The following is a 25,712-nucleotide window of genomic DNA, read 5'->3' on the forward strand; positions in this document are numbered from 1 at the left end:
ACTCGGCCTACCCCTGGACTGACCACAACTGCATCCTATTCACCATCCCAACCACGCATACTTCCTAAACCCTCACTTATGCTCCCCCAGCCCAAGTCAGAAGTTCAAAAAAACAAACTAAAGAAAACCTCAGACCTTTCCTTGAAATCCCTGAACTCAGAACCCCATTCTCCAGTGACCCCAGCACTCTCACCAATATTTACGCCGAAACTCTCACCGGAGCTGTGAACACCATAGCCCCAATTGAAAACAAAAAGGAAAAAAAGTCCATGCACACCAACTCCTGGTTCACGGACAAACTACAGGCCCTACGTTCTAGCAGAAGTACTCCCCTATTCAATTGGCAATCCAACCCAAATGACTCCACTAAATCAGAATTCAAAAACATCTCCAACCAATACAAACTCGCCATATTTATGGCCAAATCCAATTAGTTTAACTGAGGAATCATCAAGGCCAACTCTCAATCCAAAGAAATGTTCACTATCTTCCGTGACCTCATTACCCCCCCCCACCAGCCCAGATGAGATTATCAAAGACAAAGCATGGTGCTCTAGCATCCAGGCTGCCCTACTCAATAAAATTGAACTCCTCCAACAAAAAATACAAGCGCATTTCTTGGCTCTGCCTATGCCCAACCTACCGTCTCAGCCAAGACCTCCCCCCCAGACCAAAACTACTTTCTCATTCTGTGACGTTACAGAAAAGAAAGTCTGTGATCTTCTCCTTCACCTCAAGCCAACCACATGCAAAGCAGAGATCTGTCCCCATCCATTATTAAAGACTGTGCCGATTCCCTAGCTACTCTACTAACTGCATTCATTAATGCTTCCTTCTCAACAGGTATTGTCCCCTCCACCCTTAGAGAAGGCTGGGTACGCCCGCTTCTAAAAAAAAAATACTCTCGACCCATCATCTCCCACCAACTACCAACCCATCACCACCGTCCCCTCCCTCCTCAAAATCCTGGACAAAGCAGCCCACAACTAAATTCAGCATTTCCTGGAGACAAACACCATTCTGGGGAAAAGGCAATCTGGTTTCCATAAAGGCCAGTGTACAGAAACCACACTGCTGGACCTCAAAAACCAAATAACCTCAATCATGGACAAGGGCAAACCTGCCCTCTTCCTTCTCCGAGACCTCTCGGCCGCCTTCGATCTCGTGGATCACAAAACCCTGACCCCACACCTCACCCAGGCAGCCCACTTCTCTAACAATGCCACCACTTGGATAACATCCTTCTTGGATGGCAGAGGCATGAAGGTCTTCTCAGATCAAGCCAATGCAGACCCTTCCACCATCCACTGTGGAGTCCCACAAGGCTCCTGCACCACCCCCACCCTCGACAACCTATTTACTAAACCCCTTTTTGATAAATTTGACTCCTTCGGCATACCTTACACAAACTATGCCGATGATACACAGGTACTTCTGCCCCTCTCAGGCTCATCTGACCAGGACGCCGCAGCCCTTACAAGGATCTACTCTATCATCCAAGCCTGGATGGCAGCCAATGGACTGTGCCTGAACGGGGATAAAACGGAAATCATCATCATGGGCCCAAAAGAAACACTAGCTAAACTCAACCAACAATATTGCAACTTTTCAATTGATAACACCTGATGATAAGGCAAGTTAGCGCCATAGCCTCTGCAACGGCTCATACTACCAAACTCATAAACGCAGTCTCACCTTTCCTAGCCAACCAAAACTGCCTATCCATAGCTAGAGCCACCATAGCAGCAAGATTAGACTGCTGCAGCGTCCTCCTAGCAGGTACCTCCATCAAAAACCCCAACCGTCTCCAAACTGACCAAAACAAGGTACTTAGATCAGCCCTCAGAATCCCCAAAAGAGACCACATCTCACAGGCCAGGCGAGATGCACACTGGCTTCCCGTTAGAGAAAGTATCACTTTCAAGAACCTCACCCTGACGCACAAATGCCTTACCCTCTCAGCCCCAACATACCTCTCAGAAACCATCGTTAGGGATACATCGTCTCACTCCAAGAGAACCAACCACACCAAGAAACTACGCATCCCACATATCCACAGAGCAACAGCACGAGGTATTGGCTTCCCGCACATTTCTCCAAAACTATGGAACTCACTCCCTAACACACTTAGAGCGGAGACTTCCCTCCCAGCATTCCGCAAAGCACTCAAAACTACCCTATTCATTTAACCCTGCCCCTACTACCTGGAAACCATGTCTGTACCATGTAAGTCTGAACCATCACATGTAAATATGTAGGTCTCATGCAACTAAGCTCAAATGTCTGTAACATCGCCAAGATGCCCCCGGGCTGATGCATATTTTATAAATACTAAATAACAAATAAATACATAAATAAATTAATGAATAAATAATAAATATGCTAGTGGTACAAGCGCATCTTATAAAAATGTTGAATAAAAAGAAGTCAAAACCCTTCTCATGGTTATAGCTCTGGTGTTAGCAAAGGACAAAATGGTAATAAGGAAAGTTATCTGCCGCAGCCAATGTACCTCCAAACCCCTGGGCTGGAGTGCAATTAAAGAGGGAAAAATCACAAGTGACATTTGTGAACTCTCCTGGGCAGAAACACCTCAGTAGAGTAAAGGCAAATGGAAAAAAAGGTTCTTGTTATCTTTGGCTGTGCATTCTCAGAGTGGGGCGATGGATAAGGGTGACCCTGAACATTCATGGGAGGGAAGGTACAGCGTTCCTCTTGGCTGCGCATTGCAGGGAGCTTTTATAATAAATGAAGTGGGACATGCTGTTTACATCATTGTGGTTTGTACCATAGTTCAAAATATCCAACACTCCAAGAGCAAAACTGAGCAATGGATCGGGGTGTGGTTCAGGGTATGGGACTTGCCAGCTTGCATTTATAGTAATCTAAAATGTTTCTCCTTAGAATTGGTTGAACTGTACAAAATATAGTAACACATTGAGATTTGTGGGTTGTAGATAATGGAGTTCCTGCTGTTGTTTGAGGTGCTCTTTGACAGTAAAAGTCCAAGCTTGCATTTCAAATCTAATTCTAGTAAACGTTTCTTATAAACGTAACTGTTATGCACTGTTTGGCATACTTTGCAGTTGCTTCTCCTATTCTTGCTGAGCGTACACCTGAATGTCATCAAAGACGCCTGATAAACCCAGCAGGGATGCCATTTACCTGCTTAGCACTAGGCAGCTTCTGTACAGATGGCTGAACGGCTATCTTGATGGGACACCACAGGCTCTTCTTCTTTACAGCTGTCAAACAGTGAAAGAGTGTGTACCTTTGGTACACAGTTTTTGTTCTCTCTCACACTTCTAAAGATTTCAGTATCCTTTCACAGGTTTCTTGATGCACTTGCACATTTACATGTACTCTTTGCTATTTTAACTTACTGTGCAATCTCTTTATGCTTGCACCTTTTTCAGCGGCCACAGACCTCCGAAATATGGGGCTTGGGAGGGAAATAAGTGCTTGCTTCTGAGCATCATTTTAGTGCCCACCTGTAGGAACTCTGTTTGACCTAAGCATAGGAATGCATTTAATATTGTAAAATGATGCATCATATTTTTACTCTTTGCTTTTATGAAGGAAAACCCTCATTTTTGCAATGATTTATAAACAATACATATCATGTGTATTGGAACTTAAACTGATTGCCTAACAGTGGGTATGTGTATGTTGATTAGAAAAAACTCCAATTATAATAGGAAGTTGCACCAAAAAAACCAATGAGGTTCTGGCTAATTTGCATATCAAAGAGCATTTTGGGAACATAAGAATGACCAAAGAGCTGTATATATGTCATATATGTCTGAGTGAGTTGTATGACTGAATCACTAAATACCCAATGCATGCTGGGTTTGGTACACATTTCCTCTCTTTGCCTGCAAACAAAGGTCACCCTAACAATAATGCTTTTGTAAATATCAAGCATATATACAAGTTTGGCAAGCAAATACTTTATCTATTGTAGAGAAATGACTGCAAACAGGTTGAAATCCCTCACAAATAGTTGTATCAGACTCCAAAAAAAAAAGTTACTTCATATTTAAAAAATGACATTGAAAATAGACCCTCGTTTTGACAAGAACGTTGGGGTGACAAGGTTATGCTGATCAGAGCAGAAATGGGCACATGTAAAATCAAGCCAAGGTTCTGTTCTCTTCCAGTGCATCCAGATGATTTCTATGAGCTGGGGATGCAGCTTGAGGGCGCCATGTTTGTAGATAAAGCCAGGCCAATGTGCTGCTCTGCGATGAGTGCCCAACTTGCAATGTTCAGCACATTTCTGGAAGCAGTCTTTCACAGGCTGGGGTTAGAGCAGGAGCTGTGCTACTCATACAATTTCCCTCGCAAAACTAAGGTGGGGTTTAAGGCACAATGGTACTGGTTATTGGCCGAGTTTCAGGTTATGGCACCAGCATTTGGAGTGCCATTGCTGCCAGAAAAGACAGAGGGAGCTGCGTAATGTTTGGAGCTCTTGGGGACTGGTGCACACTCAGAAGCAATGGCATAAAAACTACCGACCGCACTGTAGGAAGCTTAAAAAAGTGAAGCATTAGTTGCTGAGGCCCTTCACTTTGCTGCCACGGTGGTGGCACCAGGCAGGGCATTCTGTCAGAACATGGCACTTACCATGAAGAGGGCATCATAGGACATGAACAACTCTGAGAGTACTGGGTGGCTCAAGTTTCATAGAGAAGAGAAAGGATGACTCCCGAGCCAGATGATCGCACTCCTTTATAAATAATACTTTGTGTCATTAGTATCTGATGTAGTCAGTTCCCTCAACTACATACTCCCAATAAATACACATGCATAATTTCTCCGGCCCCAAATAAACTGCAGGTGTCAGGGCGAGGTCCCCTTATTAAGTGCAAAACGTACAAAACGACAAATGTGTGCAAAGTTAGCACGGTCAAACCTAATGAAAAAGCAAAGGTCCGACACATAAATCCCTGTAATTAGGCCTACCACAGACTTTAATAATTTGGGGTAAAACATACAATTGGAAACATGGTTCTAGTTATGCTCCCTTTGGAAAGAGGGTTCCCAGAAGTGCGGTAGTGATGTAAACAGGGAGCGTATATTTCAATGGGGGTCATTCCGAGTAGGGCGGTAAGGGTTAACAGTCACCGGTAACGAGACCGGTGCCTTTAAACCCTTACCGCCCTATTCCGAGTTCCCTTTGCGGGTTGGTACTTAACGCCTGCTTTTTGCAAAGGGACCTAGGAGCTAATTACGGCACCGTAATTTACGGTGCCATAATTAGCGCCTTCCCCATTCCCATTGAGCCCTATGGGCCAAAAATGGGAATGGGGAAGGGCCCATGGTGAATGGGGAATTACCGCCCCCGCCAACCTTGGAATGGGGCGGTAATTCCGCCATTCACCATGGCGGAGTCGGAAAGATAACAGCATCAACCAAGGCGCTAATAGCGCCTTGGTGAACGCCAGGGTCGGAATGAGGCCCAATGTGTCTTAAGGTCAACTGTCTCACCAAGAGAGATGGAGAAAATACTGGTTTTAATAGAACTTGAATTAAAAAAAAAATGTAAACATACTAAATTTCTGAAATGCGGGTCCACATAAAAGCATATCCATGTATCAAGCAAAATATTGAACATTAGTTACAAAACTACAATGCAATCAATAAGCTCGTTCATCACTTGAGGGGAAATTAGATAAAAGGTGAAATGTGTAAAAAGCTTCCTTTGCACAATCGCAAGTCACTGGGCCTCATTCCGAGTACGGCGCTAACCAATGGCGCTATTAACGCCTTGGTTGACGCCGTACCCGGACCGGCAGCGCCTTGGTGGTTGGCGGAATTACCGCCCCATTCCAAGGTTGGCGGGGCGGTAATTCCCCAATCCCCATTTACCCTTCCCCATTCCCATTCTTGCCCCATAGGGCATAATGGGAGTGGGGAAGGCGTCAATTACGCCACCGTAAATTACGGTGGCGTAATTAACATCAAGGTCCCTTAGCGCCATGGTATTTAACGCCTGCTAAAAGCAGGTGTTAAAAGCACCATGGCGCTAAGGGAACTCGGAGTATGGCGGTAAGGGATTACCGCCACCGCTCTCGTTAGCGGTGGCCGCTATCCCTTACCGCCATACTCGGAATGAGGCCCACTGTGTCTAAGGGGCGGCCCCCTGGGAGCACAGAGCACAGATTATCTGGCCTCTGGGGGAACGCCTCTTACCTCTTCACATCTGTCGTAACCCGAAGAGCCGTGAGTACCCCATCGGATCACAGAGGTTATAAGAACTTCTTTAGTGTCTATGTGGATGACAAATTTGATCATATGAGGAACGGACTTGGTCCAGATCAATAATCTTTCCAATGACTTAATGTAATGTTGCCAAATAATAAGAAGATATGCTATATAGCAAGCCTACATTGTGCCTCCTTTAATCCATTGTTCATATTGTGAAATTAATGTCATTTCAAAGCTTTCCATGAAAATGTTTGCATAGTTCATGGAAAATGTACTCCCCATTGAGGTACCTCTCAGCTGTTTGTAATGTTTTTTGTTATATTGAAAGTAACTTGTGCATCGAGAGACACTTAATAAAGTGTTGAGGAATTTGTAACAAACATGTCATTAATGAGTATATTTTAGTAACTCCAGACACTAACCCACCAGATCCCAATCAAACTAAGAAAGCAAGGAAGCGCTAACAGACCATCCCAATTCCTGAACCAGTGCAGAAGATGGGCACATGGGGCAAGGGCTGTGGCGTGGCAGCAAAGGGAACCTCTGTAAACATCAAGCACAACGAGATTCAATACAACTCTTTGATTGAACCCAGCAAAGCGTAGGCAAAGGGATGGGGCCAGCAAGGATTTAAAGGGTCTAATGACTGAGCAGGCACCCAGATCCTGCACCCAAGAGGGACAAGCAAACAGAAAAACTGCATTCCTGAAATAAAATTTATTTTGGAAGAAGAAAAAATCATAAAGAACAAGCCCACGGCTGAGAGCTCAGAGCAAGCAGGACCAGCCTGGATTACAAGGGCGGGGGAGGAATCCAGTGGCCAAGGAATGAAGATGGCATGATGAGAGATCCAGAAAAAGTTATGAACCAAAGGGATCTCCTTGAAGCGAATGCTGCCAATCGAGGGCTTCTGTTTCTGCCTGCATTTTACGGAATCTACCCGGGAGACCAGGAAAAACTATCTTACACAGCATCCAAAAATTGAATTACTTTGCACTACAGTCTTCAACATTGGAATAGAACTCGAAATACCATAGCAAAAATAGCCCCTTCTGTTCCCTGGGACCCCTTACTCCCAACCACCGTAGCATTAGCCCCCTTTTGGTAAACTGGTTATTATACGGGTGGGTTCAAATTTCATGGTGCATACTTCTGCTGCCACTGTGGTAATACAAGTTTTCAAGATAGAAGCATTGAGGTGTGGATAGAAATAACTCCTCGGTTTCAATTCAACATAATAAGATGGATCAACAAGAGGCCCTGATCGGTTCTTAAAAGAGAGGCACACCTTGTGGGTTCAGAATTATTTTGGTAATTCCACTTTTGTGTCAAGTGATCATTGATGCTAGATGGAATAAATGCACTTCGGATAATTAGGGCTGCGATTCACACAGAGACAATGTTCTCCAAGAAAGGTTGATGACGAAAATCATTGGTTCTAAGATCGGGTGAGAGATTCCTCTATTCTTCATCCTCCTCACCTGTATGGGAGATGGTGGAAAGTCAATAAAATTGATCATCAATGGAATATCCTCCTTTGGAAGGCTGACCGCCGGAAGTTGTGGAAATGTCGCTGGCATCTAATGTGACTGCTTTAGCTTGTATTGACACAAAGTGGTTACTTTTTCGTCCAGGTCGCTTTTCCCACCTACTTCGTACATATCAAATTTGTGATCATTCTAAACTCTAAAGTCAAAGAGCCTCATATGTAGCAATTCTGGACGATGTGTGTCGATGGTATTTTTTAGTCTAGTCTGCAGCAGCTGAATATCTTTCTTTCCAGAGATTGTTTAGTTTAAAAATGTCACTGTCTACTTCCATTGTAGTTCTCGTACAGTCAAAAGAATGCGGTCTCGCGAGCATTTGAATAGGACGAGTTTCCATTTTACCAAAACATTTATTACCCCATGCAAAGCACTGGGTTTCGAATAATGCATACACCGTGTGGGATCTTTTTAGTTTTTAAATATTCTGATAATCTTATGCCATGCAGAGTAATGGTTCCAGGGGCTCTACATAGGGCTGTCACCATTCTTGGCCATGTGTTCAAGTTCTACTAGAATTGCTGCAGCTTGTTATTTGCCAAATGCTAAACTAGCAGCTTTATTTTTGGTGGCAAATGATGCATCATCATCGGCAGTTACATGGCACCAAGGATTACAGTCCATTAAAAAAAGATATGTTTAATGGTGAGGGTAGTGCCTCTGCGAAAATACAATAGTAAGTCTCGGATGGAAAGTGCCACACTCTGTAATTATGTTGGTGTTGAAAACGAACATGATTGTAGAGCACATCACTCACTGTGAGGAATGCGACCATCCGCACGGTGGGTGTGCGATTGCCTAGGCTTTTCTGAAATTTTAAATGAAATTGAATGATGGTAGATCAACCTCTGAATAATGTGTGGGCTAATCCGCACACATTTTCCTATGAGCACCGAACAGAGCTGTACACTCTGGATGGATACAGCCAACAGCAGTCCCCCCCTGTCATATTTATGTTGGGATTTGACAGGTGGAGTACACAATGCATCTCCAGAAGGGGGAAGTCCAAACCTTCCCCCTGCCATGGCCCGACTAATTAACTAACAAAGGCTCCATGAAACCGACCGATCCTTTTTTTTAGCCCTTTAGCTGGTGGCAGCATTCACATACTAATCAGAGTTTCATTCAAACAGGTCCACACGGGGCCTGGCTCCAGAGGCTAACAAAGGAGACAGGAAATCCCAACACGCTTTCATATGCATTGTGTAAACCTGAAGCAAGCTCCCACCCTCAGTATCAATTAACAGTGAAATGTCATGTTTGGGACTGCATGTTTACAGTAGTCATCCCAGCAGGGGGACCCCATTCAGAGGGTACAAGTTTGTACTTTGACAGAGCCAGAAAGTCTGGTTTCGCCACAGCTTCAAGAGAGACCTGCTGCTTTAATCAGGAACCAGAGAGAGCTCCGCTAACCAGAGGGACCCCTTGATATACAACAGACAGGAAGATGGGTGGGACTTAGTATTACATGGTTCCACCCCTTTACCTTTTCTGTTGCAAAGCACTGTGGTTATGAACTGATACATACAGGAGATTATTGATGGGGACCCAGGATTGGTTCATTAAGGTAGGCTGTGATCCCTGTGATCCATTTTGCTTTAAAAGAGTGTCAAACCCCTCTTCTGGCAGATCATCTAAAGGCTTCACCAGAAGCAGAAGGAAGAAATCATCATTGGACCCTGGATAAAGGTACAGTCTGCTTTACATCTTCGGTCAGTGAAGGAAGGTCAGGACCTCCAAAAGGGAAGCAAGATACCTCCCCTAAACATCTCCCAGGGAACACAAGGAATTACCGCATCCAGAAGACCCTCCAGTAGTGGCTCTGCAGCAAGCTTCCTAGGTGGGACGTACCAGAGACTCTCTGAACCAAACCAAGGACAGGGCAGCTGCCTGCAACACTCTCCTCAGCGTTCAAGCCCAGTGCATAAGCTAGGAGAAGTGCATCGACAAGCATCTACCAATGTCCGCCTTAAAGGACATTTTCGAGCCAGTTGATTCCCTCAAGCTGCAACCGACTGCACCATTGACTATTGTAACCCCACAGTCGCTAAAGCCGTCGAGACCCTCGACCAGTGCTTCAGAACCACCAACCAGCACTGAGACAACGATTCCTGACCCCGAGCTGGTGTGTAGGCCAGCCTGCAGCCATCGGTCCAGCCTTGCTCGCCGAACTCCCTGCCGTCTGATACCTGCAGTTGTCTCCCATCTTGAACTCTGTCGTAGAAGCTGCAACGAACCCTTAAACCGATTCAGCCCTGTCGAGCACCATGAATACCAACAAGCACAAGGTACATTGTGGTTCTGTCCCCCTGGTCCTTCTCCGAAGGAAATTCTAAGACCAATTGTTCCCTTTGTGCTGAAGCCAAGTATCCTTGAACTGTTGCAATTATTTACTATACCAACTACACTCCTGTCAGTATCCAGAGTGCATCCCTTTTCCTTCTGCATTCCTTTACAGGGTGGGTTGTATTTTGTAGTGTTGCTAGAACTGTCTGTTGTGAAAATAATAAAGTAGATATTTGTATACAACTTTCACTGGACAGTCCCTTTTATCATTGGGTAATAATTGTATTTTCCCTGTGTTGCAACTGGTATTACCCAATTGTACCGCAGCAGATTTGATTGTGGTGGATTTGATTGAATTTATGGGTGACTGTTTTTGCCGCAAATACATGTGGTGGGTGAGTCTAGGGAAATAATTAATATGCAGGGCTTGCGGGGCATGCAGGGGGTCTCCCCCATATATATCCACAGCAAAAATTACCAAAAAAGAAAAGAAAATTCAATCAATTCTACAACAATCAAATTAACTTGTACAAATCACGCAGATCCTTGCAACTAACCAACAATCCATAACCTTGCGAGATAAGCCTGCCATTCCGTCCACGTTACCAAAAAGTGGACAAGAAGGTTTATAATTTGCTTGTGTTCTCAATCTGTTTAAATCCCTTCTGGTGTACTAGAGGTGTGGGGCTGATTGATGGTTTAGAAACTGAGAAACTGATATTAATCCCTGGACCACTTGTGCCCCGGAAGTTGATGCATCGCAGTGCCCTTCCAAGGGGACTTACATTTCTGACAGGGATGTTTGGCAAAGTATAAAGGAGTGACAAAGTGACTATATAAGGGAGAAACAATGTGGGATGGCCAGATATACTCTCATCTAGCAGAGAGCACAGGATTTTGAATGTTTGGGGAGAAGAAATGGTATGTGAAGTAGTGGTCAAGGGTGTGTTTAGAAAAGGACACAGTATTGCCTTTCTGGTATATGTCCTGGTACAGGTGGAGGTTTTACTGTGGGGTAAGGAAGACATCACATGGAGAGTGACTCAATGTCGACAATGAGAGTGTACTAACAATTGTGAATAGAAAGCCTACACAGGATGTGTGTGTCCAAATGTATTGAGGACAGTGGAAGGGACTCGGAAAGGAGGCTGGATGATGTTATTTGATTTCTGTTGAGATTGACTGACAGGAAATTGATTGTCTCCAGTGACTGTCAGAGCTCAGAAGGCAGCGTTATCATTTTACAATGATTGAGAATATTTGGTCTCAGGGTGGGGGGTGGGGGGCGGTAAATGGCGGGGATTTGGGCAAAGTTGCGCTGCAGGTTTAGGGATTCTAGTATATGTATTACACTGGTGATGCTTAGGCGGACAGTGGATGCATTGGCTTGTTGGAAATGTTGCTGCTTAAAGTTAAATCGGAAAATGCCACCCTCTCCTCACTTACTATGCCACTAAAACTCGCATCTCTACTCTGATACATAGTCGCCCCGCTAACTGCTGGAGCCCCCTCCTAGGCCTTCCCATCCACTTTTAATCCTAATAGACTACGGCAGGGAAAGAACATTGATGTTATTGTTATTGTTATTGTTATTTTGCATTTATATAGCGCCTTATATACCATTGGTATGGTCTGAAGGCGCTGGTAGGTTGAACGCCCTTGGGAACCGAAGTTCATATCAGTAGAGAGAGTAGAGAGAGTCAAAAGGTGCGTGTGAGCACCAGGTATGTGTACAGCTCGTGCAGTATCAGTGTAATAGCTGCTTTCTAGCGGTAGGTGTGGTGGTTGAGAGGTCAGGAGTATGTGTTCGTTCTGGCAGGATTAATCCAGATCGGATGTGGCTGCGTTAGGCCTGAGGAGAACGCCTTGCTGGGGGGTGTGTAGCCAGCAGTGATTATTTAGAATGATGTGGAGTGAGCAGCGAATGTTGATATGAGAACAGTTATACCGAATGGTGTCATAGTATCTCTGTGTTCTAGTTGAGTGGTGATGTAAGGAGAGAGTAAGCGTGTTGGTGAGATATGATGGGTTTCATGCACTTTCAGAGACTTCTAATTCACAGGGAGGCTATTGAGGACACTTCTAAAATCAACTTTTACGGAGAGGCTATTGGGCACATTTCTAAATTTGACTTTTCACAGAGAGGCTATTGAGCACAATTCTGAATGCAATATTTCACAGCTATTGGGTGCACTTCTGAATTCAACTTTCTGAATGGAACATTTCACAGCTATTAGGTGCACTTCTGAATTCAACTTTCTAAATGTACTTCTAAATTCAACTTTTCACAGAGAAGCTATTGGCTACACTTCTAAATGCAACTTTCTAAATGTACTTCTAAATTCTACTTTTCACAGAGAGGCTATTGGGCACTCTTCTAAATTCTGCTTTTCACAGAGAGGCTATTGGGTACACTTCTGAATTCCACTTTTCACAGAGAGGCTATTGGGCACACTTCTGAATTCAACTTTTCCCGGAGAGGCTATTGGGTACACTTCTATATTCTACATTCCACAGAGAGGCTATTGGGCACACTTCTAAATTCAACTTTTCACAGAGAGGCTATTGAGCACAATTCTAAGTGCAACATTTCACAGCTATTGGGTGCACCTCTGAATTCAACTTTCTAAATGTACTTCTAAATTCTACTTTTCACAGAGAGGCTATTGGGCACACTTCTAAATTCAACTTTCCATAGAGAAGCTATTGGGTACATTTCTAAATGCAACTTTCTAAATGTACTTATAAATTGTTAAACATGAAACTGGCAAAACGTAATGTGCTGCAGTCTTCAAAGACACCACATTACATGGATGCTGCTGTGCTAGTTTAGCTGAGCTCAACACAACTCTGCACTGATCTGGTTAAAGGACTCCATCTTAGAATAATGACTGATTGCCTACAGGATGTGCTTCCATTTACTCAGCTACTGCACGGCGAGGTTGTGTTGTTAAACTATGTCCTTTTATAATTACCCCGCTGAATACTGGCGGGCACCACTTGCAGTAAAAACTAGATAAGCAATTGGAAATCCTTTAGAATGAACTCACAGCTGCAGGGTGACGTACGGGACTGGGAAAACGAAAGAGTTATGGTATGAATTGGACGTTACTATGATAAACTGGACACCGAACGAGTACTCCTTAGAAATGAAGTCATGAGTGGGTAAGTCCACACCTCTCTCAAAGGTTTCATTGTATTTAGAAGATGTATAAAAGATGAAACATTGAAAGGAGCGGCAAGCAAGTTGGTTTGTCTTTTGAAATCTATCCTGTCCACGTGCGTGCCTTTGCCGTGTTTTGCTTCAATGTCATTCTTGGGAGGATAGCTCAGGGGCAACACGCTCGCCTTCGAAGCAAGACAATGCGGAGCAACACAGGTTGGATCCCCGGTTCCGCGCTTAGAAACCTCTGGGTATTAAGCACGTCATAAATAACCAATTACAATTATTATAGCCCTACCTCATTCATCATTTGGATTCAGTGTCTGGATTTTTATGCTACAAGAAAGTATTTTCAACTTTGCCCTCATGATTTGTATGTCCCCTGGTTATCACCCACCTCTTCCAGCTGTCTCCCTGCCTGCTGGCTCTTTGCACAGCTGGTCCCTTTTTTAATGCTCTTGTAGTGGTCTACACATCTACCCAGGGGTTCACCCCCACCCCTAACTTGGCTGCTTCTATCTCCTCATACGCTTCCCCCACGCACACTTTCATGTGCTAGGTCCCTTGTCCATCCTTTGCATCTTCTTACTGCCACTCCTTCTCCCCGCACCTCACTGGAACTCCCTAGTATCAACGCATTGATGTCGGCCCTCAAACTACATCTCCTACACCTCGAAACAGAGAACCCTGAGTCCTCACATTTGCTCGCTCCGAGCCGCTTTTCCTCAACTTTCGTTGTACTTACACTGAAACCTCCCAGCAGACACATCCCTTTCTCATCTTGTCTGTCAGTTGCCTGTCGCCAGTCCTTCACATGCCTTTGCCTTATCACCAGACTAACTGTCCAATGATCAGCAAATTCTGAATTATTCAGGTGGTAGGCGTCCGCTTGCAGAAATGCCCCTCTCACTGTGCGTATCACTGCGGGCGCCACTTGTCAAAATAGAACGTCTTCAATAAATACAACACATAGAAATGAAAGGATTTTGAAGGCTTTTTTGGAATACAAATTCACAGGATGTGTGGAAAGGTGAAGGTTTGTGTAGGAAGGACATGTCTTGAGAGAGGATCAGTGAATTGATGAAGACATTGAAAATTGATCAAAGCGGGAAAGATCACATGATCCGAATGCTGGAAATAGAAGGTGTTGCAGTGCAATAGTTAACGTTTTGGAAGCTATTCTGTGGAAGAGACAGGAGTTCCGCGCTGTCCTTTATGGACTGGGCACCCATGAGATCGCCCCTATCATTTGAGGACCTGAAGGGGATGGAGGGTGAGCAGTAGGTCTCAAGGTTCAGCCCCTGGAAGAAAATAAATAAGTAGATGGACATAAGGCCAAGTAAACAAGGAAGGTGCTACCTCAGATGTGGGGGGTGCAATGAGGCTGTCATGGCAACAAGGGTGGATTATTAATGTTATTAGAGGATAAAGGGTGGGTGCAACAGTTCAAAATGTATTACTTAACTGCATGTGAAACTAGTCTATGGCAACGGCCAGTAAATGCAACTTGTTATCAAATATAAAAGCTTGGGGTCGCTCTTTTTGGGCCACTTGCTTCCAATGTTCTGAGAAGAATCCTTAATTGATATGATGTGGCATTTATAATGCGCCTGTACACAAGTGTTTCTAGGCACACCAAGACAAGGAGGGGGAAACAACGGAGGACAAAATGACAATCTTACTAAGCCTTGTGTCATTCAGATTACGCAAGTGTGGGGACTAGGGAAGGGGAGAAGTGCCAGGGTGGAGCGGAAGGGGGAAGTGCAGTTAGCTCACAAGTGCAGCCAGTGGGTGGCTCATAAGTGCTGAGAGAAGGGACTGTGGGGTTGCAGCTACAGACCCTTAAGTGCTGGGGAGCCCAGAGGCAGTGCAAGGGCAACTGGACATGCAGGAGCCTGGGCCCGAGTTCAGAGGGTGACCAATGCGTGGCCCAGTCAGGTACATCAGCAGGGGAGAGGAAGAGAGAAAGCAGAAGTAAAAAGGATGGTCTTTAGTTCCTTCCAGAATAGAAGGTGGTCTGCTCAAGTTTGAGAGAGGCAGGGAGGCTGTTCCAGAGGGAGGCCCCAGCCGAGGAGATAGATCTGCCCCCAACTCTCTGCATGGAGAAGCGTCTGACCCTCAGAGAGTTGGAGGTGGATGAGCAGAAAGCTCGAGGAGGAAGGTGTTTTGGAAGAGAAACGTGGAGGTAGAGCTGTCACAGGCCGCAGAAAGCCTTGTGGACAATGCAGAGGGTCTTTAAGTTGATCCTTGCAGCCACGGGGAGCCAGTGAAGAGATTTCAGAGATGGAGAGATACGATCCCTGGGCTTGAGGCCAAGGACAAGTCTCGTAGTCCTGTTCTGGATTAGTTGCAGAGGGCAGAGAGTAGAGGAAGGCAGATTGAGAAAGAGGCTGTTGCAGTAGTCCAGCCCAGAGAGGACTCTGAGGAGGTGCAGCTGGTAGTTTGACTTCTTAGAGACGTCAGAGATGCGAGGAGAGAAGGAGAGGGTGAAGTCGAAGATGACACCAAGGTTCTTGGCCTCACAGGAAGGAGCAGGAAGAGGGCCAAGAGTGGGAGACCAGAGTGAGAGAGGAAAAGAGGGCACGGGTGTTCCAATGAGCAGGATCTCAGTCTTACTGGCATTAAGGCAGAGATCATATGCGGGCACACCACTCCTGAATTAACAGAATATAGCAAAATATTGAAGAGGAAGGGCCCACACCTGGATTCCTTGGAGACTCGGCAATGGCGCATGCGCACAGAAAGAAACCTAGAAACCCAGATGTTAAAGCCCGGCCTGTGTGTTCCTATTGTGGAGACAGGGGTTGGATGTGGATAGCTGCGCAGACTGAGATCCTTTTAGGTTTGGCTATTGAGTGGCACTGAAAGTGCTGCCCACGAGCCAAAACGTTTGTCTTGGCAAGTGAAGTAGGAGAGGTAAGATGTGAGGATGGGCATAAAGGCTGTGGGTGTTTGGTCATTTACCCACTCATTGACTGCCCATTGCCATGTTAGTCCTATGGTTATTATCACCCACTACCTGCCACTCCATGCCCAAAACACAACCCCCGGGGATCTCTTGGAGTCTAGCCCTGTGCTTTCGGAGTAGCCTATTTAAAGGTAATGGCTTAATTGCGGTTACAAACTAGCTAAACCACCGCCCGATGTAATAAAACTCTCTTAACTATGTGCACCTTCAACGTTTTGAGTTATACGCAGTATGTGTGGCCTTGCATCTGTTTCTTGCATTTAATTCCTGTTAAAAATAATCACTGGCAAAGTCAACCTTTTTGGCTCTTGAATGGGTATTAGATAGGCATTACAGAGGCATTTTCTAGGGTGTGCCATAATAGGCCTCGGTATTAGTACCCTTTTCCAGCTGTGGCAATCTCATGTCCAGGTAGTTCCATTATGGTAGAGCCTGGAAGGTGTAGATCCAATGCCTACACAAAAGACAAAACTGTTGGGTTTGTCAAGGCTTGTTTTATCTGACAGTTCCCAAATGTGAATCCTCGCCCTTGGCATCAGTGTGCCCGCCGAGTGCTCTGCGCGTGGGGGAAAGGAGTCTTTAGGCTCAGTCAGCATGTCCTGGGGGACCTCGCCACACAATGGATGCAGGTTGTGGCAACATGCCCTGGGGTGCTCTACATGTGTCGGTTGCAACCTTAGCCAGCGTGCCCTGGGTAGTGCTCCATGTGCAGAGAGCGCAGCCTCAGTAAGCATGCGCGGGGGGGATGGTGTACATGTAGGGGTGTAGGCTCTGTGAGTGCACAGTAGGTGGTCCTGTCGGTTTTATTTATGTGATGTGTATTACATGGTCAGTCTGTGGTCCTATGGGGGCGCTCTATATGTGCAAGGTGTGGTCATCCTCAGCATGCCCTGGGGTGTGTCATGTTCACGGGGCGTGCCCTGGTGTAAGCATAGCCTGGTGGCTCTTTACCTGCAGGGGTGCAGGAGGGTGCAGGCTCAGTCAGCTGCTCAATAATCAGGGGGTGCAGCCCGAGTAGTCTACGTTCCTTGGGGAGTGTTTTGCGTGCATTGGATGCAGGGTCACGTGGTACTTACTATGATCAGCAGGATGAAGTAGATGAAGTTGTAGAAGGAATGCGCGTCCATGACGTAATACATGATCTCAACCCAGCCTTCCAACGTGATCACCTGTGGGAGGAAATGAGGAGACATGAAGACCATTAGGACTAGGACAAAATGGCTGAAAGACGGGAACCTCGCGCTGCCATCGGGCACTGTCACGATTGAAATAAAACCTCTAGGATAGCCCTACTCTGCAGTGAGCGCATTCCTGCGGGAAAGCAATGTAAGTGCAACTGCTCCCTAGTCCTGCACAGAAAGAGCAACACCTTCTGTCCTGAAGAGCAGCACTGAAAGGACAGCACCAGAGGTTGAAGTGAGTGGGAACTAGTTGGAACTGAGTTGCACTAGTTTTATGATTGGCTTCTCATACTTCCAGGAGTGTTTACCTTCCTTTCCACCTTTTGAAGTTAAACCATACCCCTCTATTTCCCTTGAGGGGCTTCTTGGAGGACATCAGTTCACTTGCGCTTCTGCTGATCTGGGAAGCAGTGCGGGAGTGTGTGCCAGGCCTTGTTAAGTGCTGCTTTCAAGCTCCTGTGCGGGCGTGGCACAGACCTAAGGAAGCCCTGGCAGAAGGTTCTTCTGACTTTCAGATGTGCACATGTATCGTTCAGGCAACCCAGACTTCTCCAGGTCCACTTGCCATAATCTCCACCAGCACTGCCCTAAGCTGATTTCAGAACTGTCGGGACTGGGGGCTAGCTAGCCTTTTGGTTGTAGCTCCTGAGATTCTATCCGGGGCTACAACCAAAAGATCAGGGGCTATAGACCCCTTAGCCCCCCCCCCTAGCAACGCCCCTACCTGTGCCTACCCAGAGCACGCCAACCCGACGTGGCAAAGTTACTGCGCTACATACAGACGGCGAGACGTCCCTTTCTTCCACTGAAGCTACTTTGCTGGGAAATCTAAAGGCCGCTGTGTAAGCAGATTCTTTTTACGCTTGAAGGATTGTAAATTGATAGAGTTTGGTACTGCTTATCATCCTCTAACATGTCACATCAGGGTTAACAAGCAAGTAAACATCTAAAATCCCACGCCCACAGCGCTTTCCTAGAGCTGCTGGGAGTTGCAGGAGGAAACCCTGCTCATAAATATTACATCTTCACTGAAATCTGTTGTGAAGGAAGTCAAGAAGATGAAGAGTATTCAAGGAAGACCAGCTTCTATCGTCCATTTCAGCCGCTTGCAAGAACAGCGCGCCTCCTAGCGGCGCCCTGCAATGTCAGCATCCGGAACGCATACCTCCTAGTTCAGCCCTACAATATTCGCCAGCATTAGGACGCCGCCTCCCCTTAGACAACCGAGACCCACTTATTTCTGCCCTGCAGTGTCAGGGCCAGGACAGAAATCCAGCCCTTGAATCGTGCAGCGCTGGACGGGCAGCGCCTCTCCTGGCTGTACCATGCAGTGGCAGCATGCGGAAAGCCCATCTCCACCATCTTCAAGTTCAGTCCTGCAGTGTCAGTCAGCATTAGGACATCAGCAAAACGAAAGAGGTGATGGCTGTAGGGTTTAGAATTAATCGTGACCACTGGCATTGCTCGGGGCAACTCTCCAGACCATTACAGAAAGGGGAAAGACAATATGCAAATCAGGCTTGGTCCCACCCCAAAAGGGGTAGTCCAGCCCAAACTGCTTGGTCACATCCCTTCTGCACGTGACCACAAGCATCCCCAGACATATTTCAGCCGTGTTGTCATCAGTGAGGAGTAGCTTGGGTCTCTAGGCCCAGCAGGTATGGGACCCACATCTGGACATCCCTTCCCATTCGTAGTGAAGGTGAAACATTTCTCGGGTTGCTTGTGTTTCCGTGCAGAGGGGGCCTGGCCTAGCAGTTCGAGCAGGGCTGCTCCCATTGGTGGTAGTACCTGACTGATTTGCATATGGCTGGACTCCTTTTGCAATGGTGCCAATGGGATATAAAATGGTGGTGTGGAAGGTTGCCCAGAGCAGTGTCACTAGTTCAGATGTATTCAAAACTTTCCATCCATCACTTTTTTGGGTGTAGCCAGCATTAGGACACCACCTCCCCTTGGGCAGCTCTGACCCACGCCCCGTAGTTCTCTCTTGCACAGAAACTCAGCCCTTCAGTCTTGCAGCACCTCCCCTAATTCCCCCGTCAGTGTCAGCACTGGAAGCAGAGTATCCCCTCTTCCGGTTGGAATTCAGAGAACAGCACTAGCACCGCCCTTGCCGGGCCCCTTCCTACCCCGCTGCTCACCTGGAATATGACGATCCAGGCATAGCCGATGTTGTCGAAGTTGATGGCCCCCTTGTGCGGGTTCGTGTTGCTGGTGCGGCATGTCGTGTAGTACTGATTCCAGTTGACACACATCCCGCTGACGTTGAACTCCTGCCGGACCGAGTTGTAGTAGTAGTAGTCCTCCTTGTCCAGGCAGCACTGGTGGCCCCGCTCCCTCAGGGGCCGGATTTCATGGCATCCCATGATGCCGTTGTCTCCGGAAAGCGAGCAGATGAAGGGCATCTCATCGTCTTCCTCCGGTTGGTAGTAGGGGGAAAGGGTGATATCGCCTTGACTGAGAAAATGTGAAAGAAATGGAAGCATGTCAGTAATCTGGAGGGCGAGGCCCCAAATACAGTCAGCATTAGCCATAATCCCACCCCACTTCCCGCGCCCAATGATTGTAAATCGCTGAGGTAGTTTAGGGATTGAGCGAAAAGTTAATGGCCTACAACATGTGTTCCACTTCAGCCCCCATGGTATGCAATTCCTGGAGCCCCTGGAGCTGCCTTTGTCAACATGCCACCTCAGCTCCTAAAGAGAACAAGCCTACCACCGGATACTATGTCCAGCTTCCTGAAGACACAGTCAACCAGAGCACAACAGGAGCTGCCAACCTCAGACTCTCTTGCCAAACACCACATTGAGATGTACCCCCAATCAGGTGCTCGAGGGCGGTCTCTGAGATGCCACAGGGATGGGCCGTGACCTGCGACTAAGCAGCCGGGCCCATGGACTAGTCCGCCTGCAACATTAGGAGGTGTACGATGCCACAGCCAGCCACTATCTGGCCAATCCTGAGCACTCTTCATGTGGGAGATCGAGAGATGAAGGAAGTCCGGGTAGCATCCGATTCCTTGCAAATCCATGGGCAAAAGCCAGAACCACCACCCGGGCGCGACCACCGCCTGGGACCCCCCCCCCTCCCCAAGTGGAAAAACCTGCAAGACTTTGAATCCTCGGCTGCCACTAAGCAATACGTTGAAAAATGAATACTTTTAGGAATAGTTATGCTGATCCGTTTATATCTCAGGCCAGATTACTTTTTATTATCATCTTTTACATGGGGCATTTCCCTTCTTACAGCGGATGTTTAGGGACAGGCAGAAAAAAGTCTGTCCTCGTTTTTTGTGCAGGCAAAATCTTTCCCGGGGGCGTGGAGACACCAACACATGTTTGTATACTACGGGACTTATTCACAGAATGTTTGCCACTGGGGTTTGCCATTATAAAATGCTTCTGTGAATTAGGCCCTATGGGCCCACCACAGCACAGGAGTCAGCACCTTCCATGCATGAGGTGAGGAATCGGAGGATGGCACCAGGTTTCGTTGCCCCCGCAACAACGAGTCACAATCTGTCCTTTTCAATGGCGGGAAGGAGGCGAGCATTATTTCAATGTCAGGTGCCAGTAAAAAGAATGGGCATGACTATTGCTGATCGCCACCATGTGCATTTGTGCACGGGGGAGGAAGGAGGGGTCACCAGGAATCACCACATGCATGCGGGGTGCGTCCAGCCTTCATGGGCATCGAAGTAAGGGCGTGTGTGCCTGAGGCTGGCGCATTCATTGGCGACTGGGCTCCGTGTGAGCAGACAGCTGCAGGCTCTCATGCTGGAAGTGGAATTCTGCACGGCAGACCATGAAAGGCCAGTCATTTGGAATTTCAGATCTGAAAGAAAATCATTTGCACCCTGAACAATTGTACTTTGTATTCAAAGGCAAGTCAATGTTGTGAATAGCCGGGAAGAACCCTTTTATGTTTATTGCTGTCTTGTGGAGATGTTTCAAAGGGAAAAGACAGCAATGTTTCTAAAAGAATATGAGTGCACTGTCGGTAAGGGTAAAAATGATTTTCTTTCAAAACTGAAATTCTAAATGACAGAGAGACCTTTCGTGGTCTGCCATGCAGAACTGCACTTCTGGCATGCGGAACTGAGTATGTTACTTTGTGTAACGCCTTCTGTGAATATGGACAGCATAGCCCTCTCCAGCTATAAATCAAAGTTACTCAGAGTAACATCTCCTGCGAAAAGCATAAACCTCTCCAGGGGTGAGCCATAGTTACTCAGAGTAACGTCTGCTATGAACAGCATAGCCCTCTCCAGCTATAAATCAAAGTTACACAGAGTAACATCTTCTGTGAATAGCATAGCCCTCTGCAGGTGTTAGTCAGAGTTACTCAGATTAACGCCTTCTGCTAATAGCACATACTTCTCCAGGGGTAAGTCAGAGTTGCTCAGAGTAACATCTGCTATGAACACCATAGCCCTCTCCAGCTATAAATCAAAGTTACTCAGAGTAACATCTCCTGTGAACAGCATAGTCCCCTCCAGGTATTAGTCAGAGTTACTCAGTGTAACATCTTCTGTTAATAGCATAGACTTCTCCAGAGGTAGGCCAGAGTTACTCAGAGTAAGGTCTGCTATAAAAAGCATAGCCCTTTCCAGCATAAAGTCAAAGTTACTCAGAGTAACATCTTCTGTTAATAGCATAGACTTCTCCAGGGGTAAGTCAGAGTTGCTCAGAGTAACATCTGCTATGAACACCATAGCCCTCTCCAGCTATAAATCAAAGTTACTCAGAGTAACATCTCCTGTGAACAGCATAGTCCCCTCCAGGTATTAGTCAGAGTTACTCAGTGTAACATCTTCTGTTAATAGCATAGACTTCTCCAGAGGTAGGCCAGAGTTACTCAGAGCAAGGTCTGCTATAAACAGCATAGCCCTCTCCAGCATTAAGTCAAAGTTACTCAGAGTAACATCTTCTGTGAATAGCATAGCCCTCTCCAGCGGTAAGTCAGAGTTGCTCAGTGTAACATCTTCTGTTAATAGCATAGACTTCTCCATTGGTAAGCTAGAGTTACTCAGAGTAACGTCTTCTATGAGCAGCAAAGCCCTCTCCAGGTGTTAGTCAGAGTTACTCCACATAGCTTCCTGTGAATTTGACCCATTAATTGTTTAATGCTTTCAAAAAAGTGTTTAATGCTTTCAAACTTTCTCTGTGAAGGCTACAGATTAACTCGCCTGGAAATTATTTGTCTTGCACAGACAGCATCTAAAACAGAAATCTGACCAATAGGAATGATTACAAATGATGTCAGTCTTGGCAGCGAAGCTGCGAAAAACATAATCTCTGGGGACTCTTTAAAACTGGGTTGTCTAACTCCAGGCCTCGAGGGCCGGGGTCATGACAGGTTTCCAGGATACACCTCATTAATAGTCATGAGGAGAAATGTGCATAGATTTAGACTCATTGTATGCAAATTCATCTCATGAATATTAATTAGAGGTATCCTGAAAAATCCACATGGATCCAGGCCTCAAGGCCTGGAGTTAGACAACCCTGCTTTAAAAGATCAGAAGATTGGGATTGATGGTTTCTTCCCAGAATCTCGATAGTCAGTTTCCTGATAGCATAGCCGCATTCATTTCCCCAGAGATACTTTAAACATTTGTCATAGACTCATCTTCCCCCTTTCAGCTCTCATTTCAAGCATATCTTGGCAAGAAATGGTACAGGTGCAGGAGGAAACACCAAACGAGACTCAAGGTAATGGGGTTAAATCCTAGTTCAAATCTCAAAATTGTCCAACTCCAACGACCTGTGGCCATTGCCCCCACTCCAACAACACATGACACACCCCCGATACAGGGATTCACAAACCAGCACCAAAGGGAGAGCAGATACTACACTCGCTTGACAAACAACAATTAAACTGGCAGAGCAAAACAGCTTAGAAGGACCATTCTGCCTTAATTACGATTACATCGAGTCTAACAGTATTGCAAGATCTTTATACTTCATGATCACAACTAATGGTCCCCAAAGGCATTTGTAATCATATAAAATATGCAAATGATTCTGTTTATAAACTGTTTATAATGACTCGCCATACATTTTCCATTTAGTCCGAAACCCTAGGAGCGCGGCTTTAATATAATTGATTTCCAGGAAACTCTTGCTATGGTAGTCATTTAGAGCATTGAAGGATTATTCAGTGCTAATTGCTGTCCAGTCCATCAAAGGTGTTTAATCAACATAGGGCGAGATTGGAATCTGTATTTTATCTATCAATCTTGGCCGGGAAATGCCCCAGCCCATAGTCAGACTGTGTCAAGTCGTCCGCATAAAGATACCACCTTTTGTTTTACGATCTGGGGACAATTCACAAAATGGAGGACAGCTTAAATGAAGAAAAGGCTCCAATATAAGTTGAAATAAGATAGACGGATTGCTCTATTGGGAAATTGTGAGTGAGGAGAACATTAGGGAATACGTCAATACTGTGAAAAAACAACCCATTAAAAAACCACACTTTTACCAGTGTTTCAATGGTCCGTACATCCTGTTTTTTTTTTTAATGAACACTGTTTTTTTTCTCTCGAACAAATGCCACTCAGAGTTTACTTTTCACAGACCTGCCATGGCGGGTTTTCAATGATATACAAATTACCTGGACCAACGATTGCCAACCTGCACACCTGCGTGTCCAACGCAGCCTAACCCGCAATCCCAGACTTCCTGGATTCAGGGCATGGAAGGCTGCTTGGACTTCTGGCCGGATCATTTTCAGAGCTTGTTTGTATCTCTGGTATCTCAGGAGTTCGAGGCCATGATTCTGTTGTCATGTGACCTCTGAAGTTTGCTTCAATGGTGAACAAGTCCTTGATGAAGGGCTCTCCTCCTATCCCCCAGTACTCTTCTGCTGATTACAACAGATGCCAGTGCAGTATGGTAGTGGCTTCCATGGAGAATGGGATGACTCGGGTCCAGCAGAGTTCCAATGAGGCTCGCGTCATCATATTGTAGAGATCTGGAGGCAATCAGGGGGCTTTGCTGTTCCTTCTCTCCATCAGTAGGTGAGAATGTCCCAATTAGGACTCACAGCACAACGTTTACGTGAACCACCAGAGGGCAACAAGATCACATGCACTGGGGAGAGTGGTTCACTACTCGGGAACCTGGGCAGAGAAGAACCTTCTGGTTTTGTCAGCCACACGCATTTTGTGGCGGGACAAAACAGTGGCAGATCTTCCCAGCAGGACCTTTCCTCCCTAAGTGGAATCCTCTCTGTATCCTCAGACCTTCAGAGAGATCACCAGGAGGAGGGAGATCCCCTGGTAGACATGTTTGCTTCAGCACAGAACAAAATGGCCCCCCTGTTCAGCTCAAGGTTTCTGGGGCCAGGAGCTCAGGCACGGATGTCCTCTATATCGAGTGGGCAGAAGCGTTGGTGTACGCCATCCCCAGAGAATGTACATTATTTTGGGGTTGGAACCCTGTTGTACAATGGTGCTGGATCAGGTGTTAACCTGTTTCAATTTAGAGTAATCAGCGTCCCGTCTTCAAAAATAGGTGACACCATTTTGTGCTTGGAGATAAGGTGTATTTATTATACCAGATGGTTAGTCTCACGTTTAGCTAGAAATAGTTGCCACATATGTGACGTGCATCTCAGCGTATATTTCTCTGACTTATTTAATAAACTGCTTTCTTGTACTTTGAGTCCCGACACATGTTTCAACCATAGGTTTTTCTCAAGGCATGCACATTAGTACATCTCGTCCTGTGTGGGTCTTGTTAGGTAAGGAGTCATGATAAACAGCTGATCAGCTTCCGTGCCCGGCGGGGCGAAAGGAGCACTTCTTCTTGTCACAGTGATCGTCTGGTTAGCGGTAGGTATGTGTAAACCCATCTCCAGACAACTTTTCATCCCAAAGACCTTGTGCAAGATAAAGAGGGAGCGTTCTTCCCCCTGACAGTTACTCTGTTTTTGTCCAGAAGGACTTGCTTCCCGCTACTACTGGAATTATCACAGGAACATTTTTCAATTCTTCCGAAACCCACTTGTCCTGTCTGAATGGGACCCCTCTCTCTGCAGAGCAGCAGCTCTGGTTGGTCAGTTTGGAGGTTGGAAGGGAAGGCGTCTGGGGATAGAGCATGTCTGTGGAGGTCACCAGGTCCATCCAAGGCACTACGCAGGTTTCCACTCAATTCCCTCACCAGGCACTGGGGTTCCGTCGGCTTGTGGTGGGAGCGTTATGGAGTTATGCTCTTAGTCTCTTGGGCTACACAGGATTTGGAACTAGGGTTAGCATACTCTACCCTGAGTGCCCAGTGGGTGGCCATTAAATCCCATAGAGGGCCTTGGTTGGGAGGGAGCAGACAGAGTCTCTGATGAGGAGGCCTTAC

At 46.2% G+C, this 25,712-nt stretch overlaps 1 protein-coding gene across 3 annotated transcripts in view; it reads right to left on the reverse strand.

Moving 5' to 3' along the window:
- Positions 1 to 25,712, reverse strand: part of CACNA1I (calcium voltage-gated channel subunit alpha1 I) — a 1,993,092-nt gene that overhangs the window by 571,162 nt on the left and 1,396,218 nt on the right. For all 3 annotated transcript variants that reach the window (XM_069652938.1, XM_069652937.1, XM_069652936.1), the window contains exons 7-8: positions 19,497 to 19,812; positions 17,248 to 17,340 (exon numbers count right to left, since the gene is read on the reverse strand). In XM_069652938.1, the coding sequence (XP_069509039.1) occupies positions 17,248 to 17,340; positions 19,497 to 19,812 (409 nt within the window). The remainder of the gene's footprint in view (positions 1 to 17,247; positions 17,341 to 19,496; positions 19,813 to 25,712) is intronic.

Source organism: Ambystoma mexicanum, chromosome 3q (genome assembly GCF_040938575.1).
Source record: "Ambystoma mexicanum isolate Mex_15411 chromosome 3q, UKY_AmexF1_1, whole genome shotgun sequence".
Lineage (NCBI taxonomy): Eukaryota > Metazoa > Chordata > Amphibia > Caudata > Ambystomatidae > Ambystoma > Ambystoma mexicanum.